The sequence below is a fragment of the Leptonychotes weddellii genome, chromosome 10 (genome assembly GCF_054177405.1).
Source record: "Leptonychotes weddellii isolate Sample4059 chromosome 10, ASM5417740v2, whole genome shotgun sequence".
Lineage (NCBI taxonomy): Eukaryota > Metazoa > Chordata > Mammalia > Carnivora > Phocidae > Leptonychotes > Leptonychotes weddellii.
In genome coordinates, this window is record NC_138378.1 from 13,251,098 (window position 1) to 13,269,367 (window position 18,270).

General features: G+C 57.0%; 2 protein-coding genes across 3 annotated transcripts; one reads left to right on the forward strand and one right to left on the reverse strand.

The window, feature by feature from the left end:
- The first annotated feature begins 3,170 nt into the window (after positions 1-3,170).
- On the forward strand, positions 3,171-12,363 carry PLTP (phospholipid transfer protein). 2 transcript variants are annotated; one of them, XM_081832666.1, is made up of 16 exons: positions 3,171-3,295; positions 3,927-4,037; positions 4,119-4,218; positions 4,864-4,992; positions 5,249-5,404; positions 6,368-6,431; positions 6,500-6,563; positions 7,231-7,322; positions 8,499-8,675; positions 8,766-8,825; positions 10,032-10,196; positions 10,291-10,358; positions 11,131-11,173; positions 11,279-11,342; positions 11,428-11,504; positions 11,635-12,363. In XM_081832666.1, the coding sequence occupies exons 2-16, from the start codon at positions 3,938-3,940 to the stop codon at positions 11,722-11,724; spliced, it is 1,449 nt and encodes a 482-aa protein (XP_081688792.1). In that variant the 5' UTR covers positions 3,171-3,295; positions 3,927-3,937; the 3' UTR covers positions 11,725-12,363. The 2 variants fall into 2 exon arrangements, with proteins under 2 accessions (XP_081688792.1, XP_081688791.1); XM_081832665.1 differs by having other exon boundaries at positions 11,945-12,363.
- On the reverse strand, positions 12,207-18,211 carry CTSA (cathepsin A). Its single transcript, XM_006751393.3, has 15 exons — positions 18,072-18,211; positions 17,696-17,880; positions 17,441-17,552; positions 17,114-17,164; positions 16,937-17,023; positions 16,550-16,705; positions 16,147-16,238; positions 15,752-15,836; positions 15,076-15,167; positions 14,913-14,991; positions 14,697-14,836; positions 13,956-14,031; positions 13,192-13,281; positions 12,914-13,018; positions 12,207-12,653 (listed from the first exon to the last, which is right to left on the reverse strand). Exons 1-15 carry the CDS (start codon positions 18,123-18,125, stop codon positions 12,570-12,572), a joined length of 1,488 nt encoding a protein of 495 aa, XP_006751456.1. The 5' UTR covers positions 18,126-18,211; the 3' UTR covers positions 12,207-12,569.
- Positions 18,212-18,270: the final 59 nt, after the last annotated feature.

The following is an 18,270-nucleotide window of genomic DNA, read 5'->3' on the forward strand; positions in this document are numbered from 1 at the left end:
ATGTAAGTCTAGTTTATAGCTGCAATGGCAGAGTTTGAACAGCTGTGACAGAGACCACAGAGCCAGCAAAGCCTAAAATATGTACTATCTTATCTGACCTTTTACAGGAACAGCTTTCTGAGCTCTGCTCTAGAAAATGACAGAAGCAGGATTTGAACCAGGTCTGTCTGATTCCAAAGCGCTTAATTAATGCTTTGCTCTCCTCGTGGTTAAACAATATCGCTGTGCTGGGTGCACAGTAGAGGCTAGAAAAGCATTTCTTTTTTTTTTTTTTAAAGATTTTATTTATTTATTTGAGAGAGAGAGAATGAGAGACAGAGAGCACGAGAGGGAAGAGGGCAGAGGGGGAAGCAGACCCCCCGCTGAGCAGGGAGCCCGATGTGGGGCGAAAAGCATTTCTTTCTTGTCCCTTTGAGTGCTGGGAAGTCCCTCCTTCACAGGAGTGAAAGTGGAAAGGGATTTGGGCCTTCTGATCTCTTCATCCCTCAAGTCAAGTGTTGAGGAATCGGGGAGGTTGCCAAAGACCTTCCTGGGCTGCCCATCTGCCAATATCACTGAAGTGTGCACGTTGGGGGCACAAGCTTTTGGGAGAAAGGGGAAACCCGTGTGATGGAGGGGGTCGGGCTGACAGGGCAAGTCCCTGGATTCAAGGCCAGTGAGTACATGTTGTCCCCCAGCCCAGGGCTGTGTTTAGAGTCAGTCGGGCTGAGACAAACGAGGCGCAGGAGTTGCTAAAGAATACAGGGCGCATAGGTATCACCTGCCCCCCAAACACATCTAAGGGCTCCAAACCAGTTTAGTGACTCGGCAAATAGGCAGGACCTCCTCAGCGCAGGCACTGTTCTAGGTACTGGGAATAAGTGGGGAACCAGATCCCAGCTCTCACGGAGACAGACCATGTCTCCATTAACCAATAGTTTGGCAAACCAATATTAAATAGTCACAAGGTCTATAAAGCAAATAAACCAGGCTGATGGGATTGAGAGTAACTGCTAGGTAGGCAGAGAAGTCTTCTCTGAGGAAGTGCCATTGAAGCCGAGGCCAGCATGACGAGGAGCTAGCTGTGGGAAGATCAGGTGGAAAAGCATTCCAAGCCGAGGGAACAGCAAGGGCAAAAGCCAGTGTAGCCAGAGCAAAGGAGGGTGACAGAGGGTGGGTGACAAGACAGGGGTGCACGTGTCACGTGCCTGGAAGTCAGGGCACGGAGGCAGGAGTTTATTCTGAGTGTCATCGAAAGCCACTAGATGCTGGCAAAGGATGCTGATGACTGTAGCTGACGTTTTTTGAGCCCTTACTACGTGCCAGGTGCTCATCAAGTCCTTTAAATGCATTAACGCTTTTAATCCTCACGAGCAATCCAGATGTGGAAACAGGCCCAGAGAGGTTAGACCACTGGCCCAAGATCACGTAGCTACATTTAAAGCTCACTGGGGCTGCTGTGGGGACAGTGACATGCAGGAGACAAGAATCTCCCACAGGAGATCCCAGTGATACAAAAACTGAGCTTGCATTTCAGTAAGAAAGTGAGAAGAGGGGGCGCCTGGGGGGCTCAGTCGGTTAAGCATCTGCCTTCGGCTCAGGTCATGATCCCAGCGTCCTGGGATGGAGCCCCATGAGCCCCACATTGGGCTCCCTGCTCAGCTGGGAGCCTACTTCTCCCTCTCCCTCTGCCTGCCGCTCCCCCTGCTTGTGCTCTCTCTCTCTCTCTGTCAGATAAATAAATAATATCTTAAAAAAAAAGGAAAGTGAGAAGAAAGAAAACTAACATCTGCCAGGTTTTCTGCTTGAGCCAGGCTCCAGGAAGAATGAAGGCTACTAGAGTTCAAAGCACGAAGGCACTTCCTCCTCTGGATATCCTTAGCTCTTTCTTCCTTCCTCTTCTACACCCTTTCTGTCTCATGTGCTTGTGGTGTGTGCCCCTAATCTTAATAGCCAGCATTTATTTGGCACTGATGATGTGCCACGTACTGTGTTCAGCACACGCACTAGGCACTTTTAATTTATTCTTGCAACAACAACCTATTGTTTCTGTTTTAGGAAGAGGAAACTAAGTAAGGGGTCCAAGAATTGGACAAATTCCTAGAATGTGAATCCTGGTCTGTCAGACTCAAGAATCTAAGCACTAATTACTGGGCTATAAACACTGTCTCCCACCCTTGCACAGTTCATGGGTTTTCCAGTAGTAGCTGCATGGTGGTCTTTCCCTCTGGTTTCCTGCTAGGGTGGGTCTATGTTAGTGCCAACCTCATAGGTTAAGAAGATTAAATAAGTTAGTCTAGATCTAGGATGACTAACCATCCTGGTTTGCCTGGGACCGAGGGGGTTCCCTGGAAGGAAGATGTTCAGTTTCAAAGCTAGGAAGATCCTGGGCAAATCAGGACCTGTTGGTATTCCTACCCGGATGAGTGCTTGGTGCTACATACATGTTCAGTGGACACTCACCTTTATCGCTTTTCCTTTCCTCTTTCCTCCATCGGACAACAAAAAAGGTAGCAAGCACCTACTCTGCAGGTGCCAGGAGCTGGGAACACCCAGCAGGCAGTAGATGGAGATACTGTGCCGAGAACCTAGCTCCAAAGGTACACACACACACAAAATCCACAGTCCCTGGGAAACACCCATCCTCCCTCTGGGGTGATTCCAGCAGCCTGTGCCCTGCCCACCTGGGCAGGCAGCACTTGCTTGGACCCCAGTGGGAGAAGTCTCTGGGCCTGTTATGTCCCTAGGTAGTGACATAGAGACATTTGGGGGGGTTCCCCTGGTGAAGCCTGGCAAGGAGAAGTCTTGCTGATTGTGGGTGGAAAGGAAGGAAGATAATGTGTCTTGGGCATTGATTTTGCGGGTGGTCCCAAGTATCCCACACATTTCGCTGGATGAGGAAACTGAGGCGCGGTGCCCCAAGTGAAGTGACTTGCTCAGGGTCATAGAGGAAGACATGGGCATTTGGAATTTGAACCGAGGTCCCAGAGAAGCAAGGACTGTTGGGATTGGGCGGGCCAACTCCTGCACTTCCCTCCCTCCTTCCCGGCTTGGGTCCCCCACTTGTCTTGACAGCAGCCGGGCCTGTCACGGGGCTCCGTACAGCCCTCTTCACCCTCCCGGCTGCCAGCGGTCCGCCCCGTCCCCTCCCAACCCCCGAGGGAGGAGGGGAGAGCGGGAGCCAGGAGGGGGGGGGTCGGAGAGGCCCGGCATTATAAAGGCGGCTGGACCAGCACAGCCCGCCAGACCCCGCCGCCCGGATCCCCTGCGCAGCCCGCCGCCCCACGTGACCGCACCGACCCCCAGTTCCGCCGCAGTGAGTTGGGGGGCGTCCCCATCCACCCTCAGGCCCTCGCTGAGCCGCGTGGTCTACTGAACCCGGGGTGGGGAAGAGATCCCATTAAGGAGGGCGCTGATTTGAGGGGGGGGGGATACCAGGCCAAATCCCGATGGCAGGGATTTAGGACCCGGCAGAGCCGGGAGACCCGGGAGCACGAGGTCGGGCCGGCAGCTCCCTGTACGCCCCCCCCCCCCCCGGCGCGGGGCCTGGGAGACCGCAAGCCACCCCGCAGGAATGCGCGTGCAGCCGTTTCCATGGTAACAGGCAAGCCGCGCCCGCCTTCTGCTAAAGGAAAGGGGAGGTTGTGGGGGCGGGGGGCGTTGGTCCCCGAGGGGTCAAACTCTTCATGCGGCGGGTGCACGGGGGGACCGAGAATGTCCCCTCCCCTTCCCCCGTGCCCCAAATCCTCTGGGAGCTAGAGCGCGAGTCGCGTCGCCTCTCTGAGCCTCAGTTTCCGCATCTGCCAAATGGAGGCAATATAATTGGTTCCAAGTTCTCCGAAGAGCTCTTTCGAGGGTAGCGATCCGGCCAGTCCCTCTTCTGGTTGGACAACCGGGGAGTGGGTTTTAGCGGCCCTGATTACTTCAGCGACCCCACCCCACCCCAGGCCCGCTCGCCATGGCCCTCTTTGGGGCCCTCCTCCTAGCGCTTCTGGCAGGCGCTCATGCGGAGCTCCCCGGCTGCAAGACCCGCGTCACCTCCCAGGCGCTGGAGCTGGGTAAGGCGCGGGGCCGGGTGAGGGCCGATGAGGGAGGGGTCGCTCCAGCTGCAGGACCTAAGGGTCTCGCTGCTACCTCAGTGAAGCAGGAGGGCTTGCGCTTTCTGGAACAAGAGCTGGAGACCATCACCATTCCGGACCTGCGGGGCCGGGAGGGCCACTTCTACTACAACATCTCGGAGTAAGTAGTGGATCCGGGGGGGCGGGGTCTCGGGCTCCCGGGGCGGGGCCTAGGGCCGGGGAAACTGAGTAGGGGTAGGGGCGTGGCCACATCGAGGAGGCGGGACTCAAGAAACAGGATGGGGCGGAGAAGATAAAGGCCAAGCCAGCCAACATAGGCGGGACCAAGAACAGCAAGCAGAAGCCCTGGGGGCTAAGGCGTGGCCAAAGGGCACCGGAGACGGGGAGTCACGAAACTTGCCAATGGGTGAGAGTGGGGTCTAGCGGCCGGGGTGCAGCTCATGGGAGAGGTCCCGGAAACAGGAGACAAGAACCTTCTTTGGGTCGGTGGGGATAGGAGAAATGGGATCTGTAGCTCAGCTGATGGAGACAAAATCAAAGGATTCGGCTAAAAGACCAGGTCCAGGTCAAGCAACCACAGGGTGTGGGAGGGAAGGGAGTGCAAGCAGTAAGGCATCTAAAGAAGGGGTGAAGCTCATCTCTGAGCTGTCCAAGTCCAGGCTGGGCACTTGAGGGAAAGTGGAAGAATTCATTCCACCCAGCTCAGCTTCCCCAGGTCTGGACTGGAAGAGGAGGGAATGAGTTTCCTGTGGCTGGGTGGACTCCCTCTTCGTAGCCCTGAAGCTGACCCGGAGGCTTCCTGCAGGGTGAAGGTCACAGAGCTGCAGCTGACATCCTCTGAGCTCCATTTCCAGCCGGAGCAGGAGCTGGTGCTACAAATCAGCAACGCGTCCTTGGGGCTGCGCTTCCGGAGGCAGCTTCTCTACTGGTTCTTGTGAGGACCTGGCACCCTCAGGGGAGTGCAGGGTGGATCAGGAGGGCTGGGATGCCGTGGGGCTGTGGGCAGTCCTTTAGCCTTCCTGGGTCTCAGTTTCTTCGTCTGTACAGTAGGGACCAGCATACCCACTTCATAAGGGTTGATAGGGTTTGGTAGAAGCGAAGTCTTATTAAGAGGTATGACTTACGGGGTGGGTGGCAAAGACGTGGTTAAGCTCCAAGCTGGACATTGACTGCCCCCCACCCCCTTGCAGCTATGATGGGGGCTATATCAATGCCTCTGCCGAGGGTGTGTCCATCCGCACTGCTCTGCAGCTCTCCCGGGATGCCACTGGCCGTATCAAGGTGTCCAACGTCTCCTGCCAGGCCTCGGTCTCCAGAATGCACGCGGCCTTCGGGGGAACCTTCAAGTAAGCCCCCTTTGAGCCTCACTGCCGTTTGCCGGGTGCAATGCAAAGTGCACAGGCTCGGGAGCCGGGCCAACTGGGTCCAATGCTCAGCAACTCTCATTTCCCTTGCTCTGTGACCTTGGGCAAGTCATCGAAGCTCTGTGCCTCAATTTCCTCCTTGGTAAGATGAGGATGATAATAGCAACTATTTTATAAGGTGTTGCAAAGACTATTTGTTAATATATGTAAAAATATTTAGAACAGTACCTGGCATATTAGTGGCTAGCTTCCTGGATAAGAGTAATTGTGAGGATCAGTATGCATAGGTGGGCATGAACTGAGTTCTCAATAATTGGTAGCTCTTACTACTACTAATAAAAACAATAGCATAATTTCAGGTTTTGGCCTGAGAAGGGGACTTTGTGATAGCTCTCAAAGAGAGTGGGAGAGAAAAGATGGTGGATTTATCATCTGGTGTTGGTATACTGTCAAGTTTTTATTTACTGATTAAATAAAGTATATGCCAGTCCCTGAGGATTCATAAAGGAACTCAGAGCCTCGTTGAAGGGACAAAACATTTGTCATCGGGGCTTTGAGAGAGGAACTGAGTACTCCAGGGGTTCAGAAGAGGGCAATCTGGGAAGGCTGCCTGGAAGAGGAAGCATCTGAGCCCATACAGAGGGAAGCACAGGACAGGGACTCTGAGGGTGGAAGGGAGGGCATGAGTAAGCATCTGGAGGTGGGGATGCGTACAGCAGGTTTGAAGAACTGGGGGCAAATTCATTAGGCTGGTGGGGGGCAGAGGTTAGGAAAGGTCTTGAGAATCAGGCTAGCGAGGGGATTTGGAAAACCTCCATTGAAGAGCCGGTAATACAGGTCAAAGTTGAGCCACCTCCTCCCCATCCCTCTGGCCACTGATTTCTCCTGGATCTGGATTGGGGTAGGGCAGAGTCTGGGGTCACGTGGTCTCTCCCCTCCTTGCAGGAAGGTATATGAGTTCCTCTCCACATTCATCACCTCGGGGATGCGCTTCCTCCTCAACCAGCAGGTACAGCAGCAGTGTGTGTGGGGGTGCCCTCTCTTTGGAAGGCCCTGACTCTAGACCCCACCTCGCAGATCTGCCCCGTGCTTTACCACGCAGGGATGGTGCTCCTCAATTCCCTCCTGGACACAGTGCCTGGTGAGTTGGCGCTGGCTGGGAGGGGAGCTCCGGGCCATGCCTGGGACTGGAACGGGGCTGAGGAGGAGGCTGGGTCTACCTCAGGGTGGGCCCCTGCCATGCCCTGGCTTCAAATATGGCCTCTGCTACTGACTGGCCATGTGACCCTAGGTAAGTACTCCTCTCTGGGCCTGGGTATCTTCGCTTGGCTGGTGATGCCTCCTTGTGGGGGTTGTGAGGATTAACTCAGTGATGACTGTCAAGGTCCTCGATAGGGGCTTGCTGATCACTGGGACCCTGTTTGTATTCATCCTCTCCACTTCATAGGTGCTCAGCTAACATGAATTCCCTTTTCCTAAACTGTGACCTCTGTCTGCTGGGGGGTAGAGATCATCAGGCCCCACACAGAGCATGGGGAGGGAGGGAGGGGCCAGGGAGAACGAGGGAAGGGACTCCCTTGGCATCTTGTTCAGTGATCTGAGGAAACCCTTGTATTGGCCTATGATGATGGTGGTAGCAGTCGGCATTAATACTGCTGAGCACTAAGTACTTCCCGCGTAAAACTAATTTGATCCCCACAACAACCCTGTGATTTATAATCACCGCTTTGTGGGTGAGAAACAGGCCCAGAAGGGTGAGCACCTGGCCCAGCATCACACAGCTGGAGTGACTGAGCTCCTTCCCGCAGTTCGCAGCTCTGTGGATGAGCTGGTTGGCATCGACTACTCCCTCCTGAAGGATCCTGTAGCGTCCGACAGCAATCTGGACATGGTCTTCCGGGTGAGCTGCCTGGCTGGTGGCGTGTCTCTGACCTAACCAGACCTCCTCGTCCTGTGCTGCTCGTTTTGTCCCCCGAAGGCACAGCTCCGATGAGGCCACTCCACTGCTGAGCGTGCCTGCCTGCAGAATTACGTTCAACTCCTGGGTCTGGCTTCTGAGCCTGGTTAACCTTGTCTGGCCCCACCTTTCTAACCTCACCCTGTTTCTCGGCACTCATTCTTGCCCAAATATGCCCTCACTTCCTACCTCAGGGCCTTTGCTCACACACTGCCCTTCCCCGTCTCCCCTGGAGCAGCTGGATGTACAGCTCTACGCACGTACTCTGTGTCAACGTAAACTGCAGCTTTTATCATTCCTGCTCTGTATCTTTTTTTTTTTTTAAAGATTTTATTTATTTGACAGAGAGAGAGAGACAGTGAGAGAGGGAACACAAGCAGGGGGAGTGGGAGAGGGAGAAGCAGGCTTCCCGCCGAGCAGGGCGCCCGATGCGGGGCTCGATCCCAGGACCCTGGGATCATGACCTGAGCTGAAGGCAGACGCTTAACGACTGAGCCACCCAGGCGCCCCCCTGCTCTGTATCTTTCAAGGCCCACCATGCGTCCTCCTCCCCAGCCCTTTCCTGGGCGTCCCTTCTCTGGTCTGATGGAAGTGCTCCCTTGCAGAACTCCAGCTGCCCTCCTTTGAATGCCTTTTTCTTTTTTTAATTAATTAATTTTTTAAAAGATTTTATTTATTCATTTGAGACACAGAGATAGAGAGCATGAGCGGGGGGCGGAGACAGAGGGAGAGGGAGAAGCAGGCTCCCTGCTGAGCCAGGAGCCCGATGTGGGGCTCGATCCCAGGACCCGGGAATTATGACCTGAGCCGAAGGCAGACGCTTAACCATCTGAGCCAGCCAGGTGCCCCTGAATGCCTTTTTAAGAGTTGTGCTAACGAGGGCACCTGGCTGGGTGTCGGTGGAGCATGTGACTCTGAATCTTGGGGTCATGAGTTCAAGCCCCATGTTGGGTGGAGAGATTACTTAAATAAATACAACTTAAAAGAAGAAGTTGTGCTAATGAGTCCCCCCCAGATAGCAGCTGGGTCCGACCCCCACCATCCCTCATGGTGCCTGGCACCGGGTGTGGGAACATCTGGGTGCTGGGCCACAAGCTGACCCTGATCCCCCAACTGCAGGGGGCCTTCTTTCCCCTGGCTGAGGGGAACTGGAGCCTGCCCAACCGGGCGGTAGAGCCCCAACTGCAGGAGGAGGAGCGGATGGTGTACGTGGCCTTCTCGGAGTTCTTCTTTGACTCTGCCATGGAGAGCTACTTCCGGGCGGGGGCCCTGCAGCTGTCACTGGTGGGGGACAAGGTATGCCGGGGCCTGTCTGTGGGATGGGCAAGAGGGGCCCTGTCCGGAACTCCTGATGACCCTGCCTCATCCCCCCCTTCCTCTCTCCAGGTGCCCCACGATCTGGACATGCTGCTGAGGGCCACCTACTTTGGGAGCATCGTCCTGCTGGTGAGTGTTGGCGGGAGGTAGGGATGTGGCCAGGGTGGGTGGCCCTACCGCCTGCACACCAGCAAGGGGACGCGTGAGGTGTGCAGGCAGAAGCCTCCGCGGCCACCATGGAGTAAACAGAAGGCCTGACCTCCTGCCTGTGGCTAAGTCCTCTTATTTGTCAAGGTCGATTCCAAGTCTGTGAAGGGCCCTTGCTACTCCTGCTCTTCTTCATGAAGCTAGGAGGACGGCAGGCTGAGAACCCAAGCTCTCTAAGTGTAGGGACTTTAACAATGACCGATATATTCTTTTTTTTAAGTTAATTTTTTAAATAATCTCTACGCCCATCGTGGGGCTCGAACTCATGACCCTCAAGATTAAGAGTCGCATGCTCTACCGACTGAGCCAGCCAGGCGACCCTGATGTATTCTTTTTGCTTATTATTTTCCCTTGTTTCATGGGGAGAGGGGTGAAAGGTCAAAATTAAAAAGTATCTCAGTAATCATTAGAGAACTTGCCCTTAATCTCTGCTACACTATACAACCTGCCAGGGCTGTCGTGAGGATTAGCTGAGTCAATTCATGTAAAGAAATCAGAGCAGCCCCCGGTGGGGGTAAGTGCTCAGGAAACACTAGCTGCTGTCCCCACTGCTGTCATCCCCATCGTCACCATCAACCTGATGGCCAAGCGTTGGTGGGGGCATGGACTCTCTGGCCAAACTGCCCGGCTCTGAATCCCAGGTTCTGCACCTGGATGACCACAGAACCTTGGACAAGTTACTTAACTTCTCTGTGCCTCGGTTTCCCCATCTCAAAGATGAGTACGGTAATTCCTGCCTCACATGGTTATGATGAGGTTTAAATGAGCTAACACAGGCGAAGTACTGGTCAGCGCCTACAGGAGAAAGAGCACAGCAGTTCAGAAAAGGGCGATATGGCAGAGGGCGGGGATATTTGATGCAAACACTGTCCCCGAGGAGTCTGGTTGGGGATGGATCCCCCACCACCGAGAACTCAGGACGGCAGGAAAAGGAGACATTCCATCCTTCGTGTCAGCAAAGGCACAGAGGCTGGACACAGTTCTGAAGGGTCTGGGAAGCCACACCAGTCCTCGTATTTGTGCGTCTGGGCTCCCAGCAGGCAAAGCCTGAGCCACCCCATCTCCCCGCCCGGGGCTCATCAGGGAACAGGTCTGGGACTTCCCCCGCCCTCCCTACTCTGTCCCCAGAGCCCAGCAGTGATCGACTCCCCGCTGAAGCTGGAGCTGCGCGTCCTGGCCCCACCTCGCTGCACCATCAAGCCCTCGGGTACCACGGTCTCTGTCACTGCCAGCGTCACCATCGCCCTGGTCCCGTCAGACCAGCCCGAGGTCCAGCTATCCAGCATGACCATGGTGCGGGCACCAGAGTAGGGGCTACGGAGGGTCCGGGACAGTGCGCTGTGGACTCTGTGGGTCAGTAACCCTGCCCCAACCCCCCTGCCCGCAGGACGCCCGTTTCAGCGCCAAGATGGCACTCCGGGGGAAGGCGCTGCGCACCCAGCTGGACCTGCGCCGGTAAGCAGCTGGCCAAGATCTCGGGCGAGCGCTTAACCTCACTGAGCCCCCGTGCCTTCGGGATAATCGCACCTGCCCGACAACTGGGGAGCGAAATCCACTCAGACCTATAGCCACTGGGGGAGCTAAGAAAAAATAGCATCTACCATGCTAGCCACAGGTAGCTAGTGGCTCTTACACGGCAAGGGCAAACATGCAACATTTTGTAGAAGTTCTACTGGACGGCACTGTCCCAGGGGTTAAATGAGGTACTGCAGGGTCGTGGTTAAGAGCCTAGATTCTAGAGGCAGTTTCTGCCCGTTACCACCTGTGAAACCGCAGGCCAATTACTTCCTCTCTCTAGGCTTCATCTGCCTCATCTAAAAAGTGCAAGTCAATTTCATAGTGCCTCCTTCTTAGGGTGGTCAGGAGGATGCAGTCAAGTTGGCATTTTAAAATAGCTTAATATTTGACTTTTGTAACACGCTTAGTATCTGGGAGGGAGCGAGCTCTGTAAGGTTGCTTAAATAAACACAAACCATACGTGCAAAGCTACCAACACAAGGCTGGTGTACAGGAAGTGGTCGACAAATTAAAAGTAGCAAACTTGGAGAAAAAGAACTGCAAGAGGAAGAAAGGACTCTCCCAGGGATGCACACCTGGCGAGTGGCAGAACCCCCGGACAGGTGTGGAGGTGGGGGCATCTGCGGCTAAGACTCGGGGGCTTCTGGTGGCCGGAGGGGGGGGAGCGTCCGGGCCTCGTGCCCCCTGGACACTTCTTTCTCTCCCGTAGGTTCCGAATCTACTCGAACCAGTCCGCCCTGGAGTCGCTGGCCGTGAGTTGGGGGGTGGCGGGGGTGCCGAGGCCGGGTCGGGGCCGGGCAGCAAAGGCCAGGCTGCTTCCTGCTGGCTGCCCTAATGTCCTGCCTCCTCCCTCCCAGCTGATCCCGCTGCAGGCCCCTCTGAAGACCATGCTGCAGATTGGGGTGATGCCCATGCTCAATGGTAGGGCTGGGGGTCGGGAGGCAGGAGAGGGAAAGGCGAGGGGAGCTGGGTGGACCCAAGCTGAGCCACCTGCTCCCACCCACAGAGCGGATGTGGCGGGGGGTGCAGATCCCGCTGCCCGAGGGTATCAACTTTGTGCGCGAGGTGGTGACGAACCATGCGGTGAGTAGGGGGCGGTGATGGAGGAGGGCACAGCCTCCCCGCCTCTGCTTCACCACCGACCTAACTCTGCTACCCAACCCCAGCCCCTCCCTTATCGACGGCCCATCCCATTTTAATCTTCCATCATCAGAGTTCTCCAGCCCTCTGCACAGCTGGGCTGTCACCTTGTAAACCTCTTCCCGGATTCCAACCCCAATATCTACTCATCTTGAACGTCTGAGCTAAGAGGTCACCTCCTCTAGGAAGCCCTCCTTGACCTCCACAGACTGTGCTCCTGCAGCCTCTCTTTTACACCCTTCACAGGGAGCTAGAAGAACTTCTTTGCTGTTCCTCCTGTCCCACTAAATTGAGAACCCCTCGAGGCTAAAGACTTTGTCTCTATCTTGAAATTTTGGTCTGTGATGGAATAAACAGACTCCCCTCTCTGCCCCACCGCACAGGGCTTCCTCACCATTGGGGCCGACCTCCACTTTGCCAAAGGGCTGCGAGAGGTGATCGAGAAGAACCGGCCTGCCGACACCAGGGACCCCTGGGCATCCAGTGCCCCACCACCCTCCACGACAGCTGCCTGAGCCCTCAAGCCCACCCTGGCAGGGGCATTCAGGACTCTGACGCCTCTCGTCCCCTCCCCCAGCCCCTGCCCGCCCCACCCCAGCCTATAGTGTCCTGTCTAACCCCCCAGTGCCACAGAGAAGACAGGGCTTTAAGCTGTACCCAATTTAATTCCATAATCAGTCAATCCACCAATTACAGTCCGTCCACCCTCCCCATGGGCTATCCTGAGCTCTGCTGTGTTCTAGTGCACGAAGGGAGGGGGCCAGGCCCCACCCCAGTCAGGAATAAAGTGCTAACTCCCCCAGGCTGTCTATGTGAGGCACTGGGGCCTGGTCTGGGAGGCAGAGGGCTGCGGAGGGGGTAAGGGGGAAGCAGTCCTGGAGGCAGGGACCTGCCCCACAGGGGCATTCTGCATAAAGGAGGACCTCCCTTCTAGCAGGAGGGGCGGGAAAGAGGGGCTGGATCAGGCAGAAGGGGAGCTGTCTCCATCAGTAAGGGGACTGATCTCCATCAGTACGGCTGCTTATTCAGGAAGCGGGAGAACATGGTGAGGGCAGCCTGGGGCTTGTCGGTGGGGACCATGTGCCCAGCGCCCTAGAAGCAAAGCTCTTTGAGATCACCTTCTTGTGTAACCCCTGCCCGTGGGTGCGTCCTCCATCCTACTGGATCCCTCCAACCAGTGACCTTCCTCTTCTCCCAGCCCTGCCCCAAGCACTGCATTTTTCCCACACCCGCCAGAAAACTTGCTCTTACGGGGCCAGTTGGGATCCCGGTAACCCAGTGTAAAGGGAGCTGGAAGGAGGACAGGTGGGTCTTGCCCCATCCCCTCCAGCCAAGCCAGCCCCAAGCCCTACCTTGATGGTGAGAAAGGCGATGTGGGAGAACTCCTTCACGAAGCCAGCAATCTGCTCCCCACTGTCCCCGTAGTCCACTAACCAGGGCCGGCGCTGGACCTCCATCTGCCCCACCAGGAAAGACTTAGCAGCCTGCTGCCGCCCCATCATCTCTGCTCACGGCTGCCAGAAGACCTCAGGGGCCCGGAACTCCCCCAGGTTTGCCCTGTCTGCCCAGAGCCTAGCTGCCAGGCACAGCCGTCCCATCCCTGCCCAGAGCTAGGATCCTTGTGCCGTACCTTCTGGTTGAGGGAATCCACAAACCACTCATCCCCCATGAAATTGCAGGCCATATCCACATCTCCGTTGTAGAGCAGGATCCGATATTTCTGGAGCAGGGCAGGGGAGGGAATGGGGGGGGGGGGTCTGGAATGAGCCCAGGTCCCAGCCCTTCCTGGTTCAAGCCCTACCCCTGCAGGGAATTCAAGGGGCCCAGTGAAATAGCACAAAGCAGGAAACACTATTTTCTGACTGTTTCCTACATGTTCAGTGCTCTACTAAATGCTTCACCTATGAAGGCAGATACTATTATTAACCCCATCTGACAGGCGGGGAAACAAGTCTCAAGATATGAGAAACCTGCCCAGGGTCACACAGCTAGTAAAGGAACTTGCACATAGGTGATCCGACCCTAGAGCTCATGCTCTGATCACTGTGTTGTACAGAATCGGATCCTGACCGGCTGTCAGGGTCTCCTAGATGATCTTGGACAAGGCCCTCTCCCACCCCAGACCTCCATTTGCATGTCTGTAACACGTTCTCCTAGCTCTTCTCAACCTAACGTCTCCTTGGCTGACGCAGACCCCCTAGGCTCCTACAAGAGAACAGCATGGGATGGGGACAAAGCCACGTTCAAATCGTGACTCTGCCAGTCACTGGGCTTCGTTTCTTGGGAGTTTCAGCTTCCTGTGTCCGGAGTGGCACTTAAAGGGGGCCCCGCCTTATCAGGCTGCTCCAGGGTCCTGAGGCTGCTGGTGGACCCAGCGGTGCTGCCCCCACTCACCTGCGCGGTGAGCAGCTTCAGGTACTGGGACTGCATGCTTTGGTAGAGACGGTGGTACTGTATGTTCACCAGGAAGCTGCGGGAGCACGTGGGCAGGCCCCGGGAAGACGAGGTAAAGAGAGACAAAAAGGCACAGAGCAGACCTCCTCTCCTATCCCCTCCTAGCTCTAAGCTCCAGCCCAGGAGGCAGAGTTGGGATTCAGTCCCCTCCTCACGTCACTTCTCTAGGACTTACTTGGATGAGGGGCTGGAATTCAGAGGTCCTCAACTCGCCCCCACTTAGAAACGTATACAGGAACGTTTAGTCCCTGGTCCACAGCCGGCATTTAGGGCAGAGGGGCCCACAGGTGTGAGAACCACAGCGGGGAACAACCGGAGGGCAGGGGCACTGACCAATGAGACGACCTGAGTGGCCCCCGCGGTGCCAGGCGTCACCCTGTTACTCACACGGGTCATAGGAGATCCGTGCAACTGGGGACTGCAGTGGAGTGGGGGTGGGGGAGAGGGTCTGGTATACTAAACACCAGGGATGCAAACTGCCATTTTACCAACCGATGCGGCCGTTTAAGAATGAATTGGCGAAACAGCAATCGACTGAATGGTCAAACATCCTGCACAACTCACCGTGGCACCCTGAGTGCCACCCCTGAGAGACCCTGGCCAAGGGATCCCTGGGAACCTGATACCCATGAGCCCTGAGAGCCTGCCACCCCCAGGCCACAGGCGGCCCCAGAGCCTCACTTGCACATGTCCCAGCGGGGCAGCTGCTCGGGGACGTGGAGGGCCTTCCGCACGTAAGGGTTGTTGAGGTACGTGGAGGTGGCCGTGGTGTTGGTGCAGGGCGGGTCCATGCGCAACCTATCCCCGGAACGCAGCAGTGCCTGGGGGCACCGCCCGAAGGTCAGGGTCTTCGCCTCCCTGCCCCACCCCCACCAGAAGAAGCGGGCTCTTGCACACCTGATGCCACATCCGCTTGAGCGGCAGGCGAGTGAAGATGTTGCCCAAGTCATGGAGCACGACAGTGTCCTTCTCGTACCTGCAGGTGAAGTGGGGGAATGGGTGCCTCGGCCTCCAGGCAGGGCTGGGCCCAGGGCCCCCCAGGACACACCGCAGGGCCTACCTTAAATGGCCAGGCACACCCCCAGCACAGGGGGCGTAGAGGTTGTAAATGTTGAGGCCGGAGCTGCCCACGATGCGGGACACTTCCTGAAGCTGCAATGACACACCGAGCCACCCGTGTCACAGAAGCCCGGCCTCCCCAGAGTCCCGCCAATGCGTCCCAAGACCGCTCTCCTACTTCACCTCTTGTCGTCACCCTTCCCCCACTTTATTTTACAGGTAGGGAAACTGAGGCTCAGTGGAAGGAATCTGCCAGCCCAGGGTCCAAACCCTGGTGCCACTACTTTCTAACACTGTGATTTCAGACGAGTGACTAACATTCTGGGCCTCAGTTTCCTCTTCTGGAAAATGTGGACAATACGATCTCCCCTAAAGGAGAATCTTGAAGATTAAATAATCTGCGTTGACCTATGTCAGCCCGGTGCCTGGCACATTGTAGGTGCTCGATAAGTGAGAGATCCTTTCCCTCCCAGCGGTTACAGGATTTGCCCAGGAAGTCAGAGGAAGTGGTGATAGGATCACATCCCCAGACATGTCCCAGAAAACACCAAATTGCTGAAGGAGGCAGGACAGGAAAGCCATAGGGGATGGGGTCAGGGAGCGCCCAAGGAGGGGATGTGGTCCTGTTCTCAGGGCTGGGGGTGTCAGGGTGACAGAGGTTGGGGGCAGAACCTCACATTGGTCACGCATTCTGGGTCGGTGTTGTCGTAGAAATTACACTTGTTTTGAGAGCAGCAGTGAGTCTGGAGGGAAGACCAGAGCCTGTAGGAGATGCATGAAAGTGTTCAGGCCCCAGGCGGGCCTCCCACCCTCTTCCTCCAACCTCCTACCACCACCTGCCTCCAGGGGATGAGGAAACGGATCACAGGGGATGGTATGTAGATTCCAAACCCAGCTGCTCTGGGGCCATCCTGCCAGCCCTCCTCAGTCTCTTCCAGCAACCTCAGCCCCCACCTCCTGCTCATAAACCAGGGTAGGGCCCCGCGGGGTATCAATCATGTGCCTGGAAAGCAGACCTGAGATCTCATGACCTGCCCCACCCTGGAGACTGCCCAACTGCCCTCTCCCATACCTGTTCCCCAGAAGGCCGTGGTAGTAAGCAAAATAGACCAGGGAGTTGTCATTCTGCTCATAGGAGGAGAGTCCGTTGCCCACGGCCAGCCCCTGTGAAACACCCAGGACATTCAGGTCATCTGGAGGCAGAGGAGGAGCCTCCCCTGACTACACCCAGACCTCCAGCAATCTGGAAGCTGAAATCCAAGGTGGTTTGTGGGGAGGCCACTCAAAGAACAGAGCTGGCTGGCTGACAGGTGAGCTTCCTGTCGTGGGAAGCACAAGAGCAGAGGCGGGCCAGGCAGTGGCAAGCACGTTACAAAGGAGACCAGGTTGGATGGGGAAGATGGCCTGTCTGATCTCGCTCACCGAAAGGCCACAACCATAAGCTGCCTCACTTCCCTCCTGCAGTGGCCCTGTACCTGAAGGTTCATGCTGGGGTCCTGCATGACCAACACCGCCAGGGTGGGGATGTAGATGCCCGCATAGCTCTCTCCTGTCAAGAAAAGCTCATTGTCCTTGTACTCAGGGAATAGGCGGAAGAAATCCTTCAGGGCCTCAAAATTGCTCTGAGCGACCTAGGGAAAGCAGGATGGAGGGAATCAAAAGGTTCTCCTATTTGAGCCGGAAAGAACCTCAGACATAATGACACCCACCCACTCTGAGCAAGAGGAAGTGGCTTTGCCAAGACCACACACAGCATGTGACAGAGCCAAAAACAGCCTCCAAGGCCATGTTCTTCTCCCCGGGGGGCGTGCCACCCTTAGAGAACCAGGGAGGCTGGGGCACGGGGCGGGCACTGGACTCACCTCGGTGTCGTTGGTTGCATAAGTCTTGTCATCAGAGTAGGAGAAGCCCACTCCAGCTGGGGACTCAAGGTACAACACATTGGCAATCTACATGGCAGGAGGAAAGCAACTGAAGAAGGCTCCCCACCCCATCCAAGTGCCCAGACACCCCCACAGGACCCACAGCTCCAGCTATACCAGGTTCCAAGAATAGGGGTTGTACTCCAGGGTGGCACCATCTGGCTGCACCTGAGGAGGAGAGAAATGGCTAAGTGCCAAGGGCCAACTGGGTGGAAGGAAAAGGGCCACCGTGCTGGGCACTCCCCCTTCGGGCAAAACCCCTGAGAGGTACAGAGAGTCAAGCCAATGACACAGACTACGGAACCCAGGCTCAGGAAAAGGGCACACTTGGGAACACCTCCAAGTCCTGTTCTCCCTCCTCCCCAGCCTTTTCCTTTAGGGACGGTCCCCTTCCTCTCCCCTTCCTGGTTGGGGGTGGGGGGGAGACAGTGGCTTCCCACTCACCAGGAAGGGGCCGTGCTCCGTGAGGAAGCCATCTAGGGAGCTGCAGCCGGGCCCTCCGTTGAGCCAAAGCACCAGAGGGCTGCTCTTGGGATCCTTCTGGGACTCCACAAACCTGGCAAGGGAGGCGGAGCAGGGTGGGTGCAGGCGGAGGGGCCCCTCCCAGCGCTCCCTGCTCCCAGGCTTCCCCGGGGGTCTTCAGACCCTCCCCCAGCTCGCGCGCAGTCCCCTCCCCGCCCCGGAGGGAGGGCCGCAGACCAGTAGTGGAGGTGCTTGGAGCCGGAGCCACGGAGGTAGCCGGAGTACTGGCGGAAAGCTGGCTGCTTGGCCAACCCGGGCAGGCACTGGATCTCATCCAGGTCCGGCGCTGCCTGGCCTGGGGGCGCCCAGGGCAGCAGCAGCAGCAGCAGCAGCCAAGGCGGCGACAGCGCGGCCCCGACCATCTGCGGCAGCAAGCGGGGCAGCCTGTTTCCGCGCTCCCTCGCTCCTCGGCGCTTCCGCGTGGCCGCCCCGCCGAGAAGCTGGCGGCGCGGCGACCAGAAGAGTCCCCGGCCGGGCCCGAGCGCCCCCCACCCCCGCCCCACCGCCCCGCCCCGGGCTGCGGGTCCCCTCCAGCCTCCCCGGGCGCCCTCACCTCTGCTCCCCCGCGTCCTCGCGCTCCAGGAGGGGCCCGGCCGCGGGAGGTCATGTGGAGCCGGAGTCACGTGGGTGCCGGCGTCACGTGACCGCCATCCTCCGGCGCCTCGCTGGTCACCCTGGACCCGTGGCTCGAAGGCGGCGGCCTGCGCGGGGTCAGAGTCCGCGGTTCTCCCAGGTCTTCTCGCGCGCGCCAG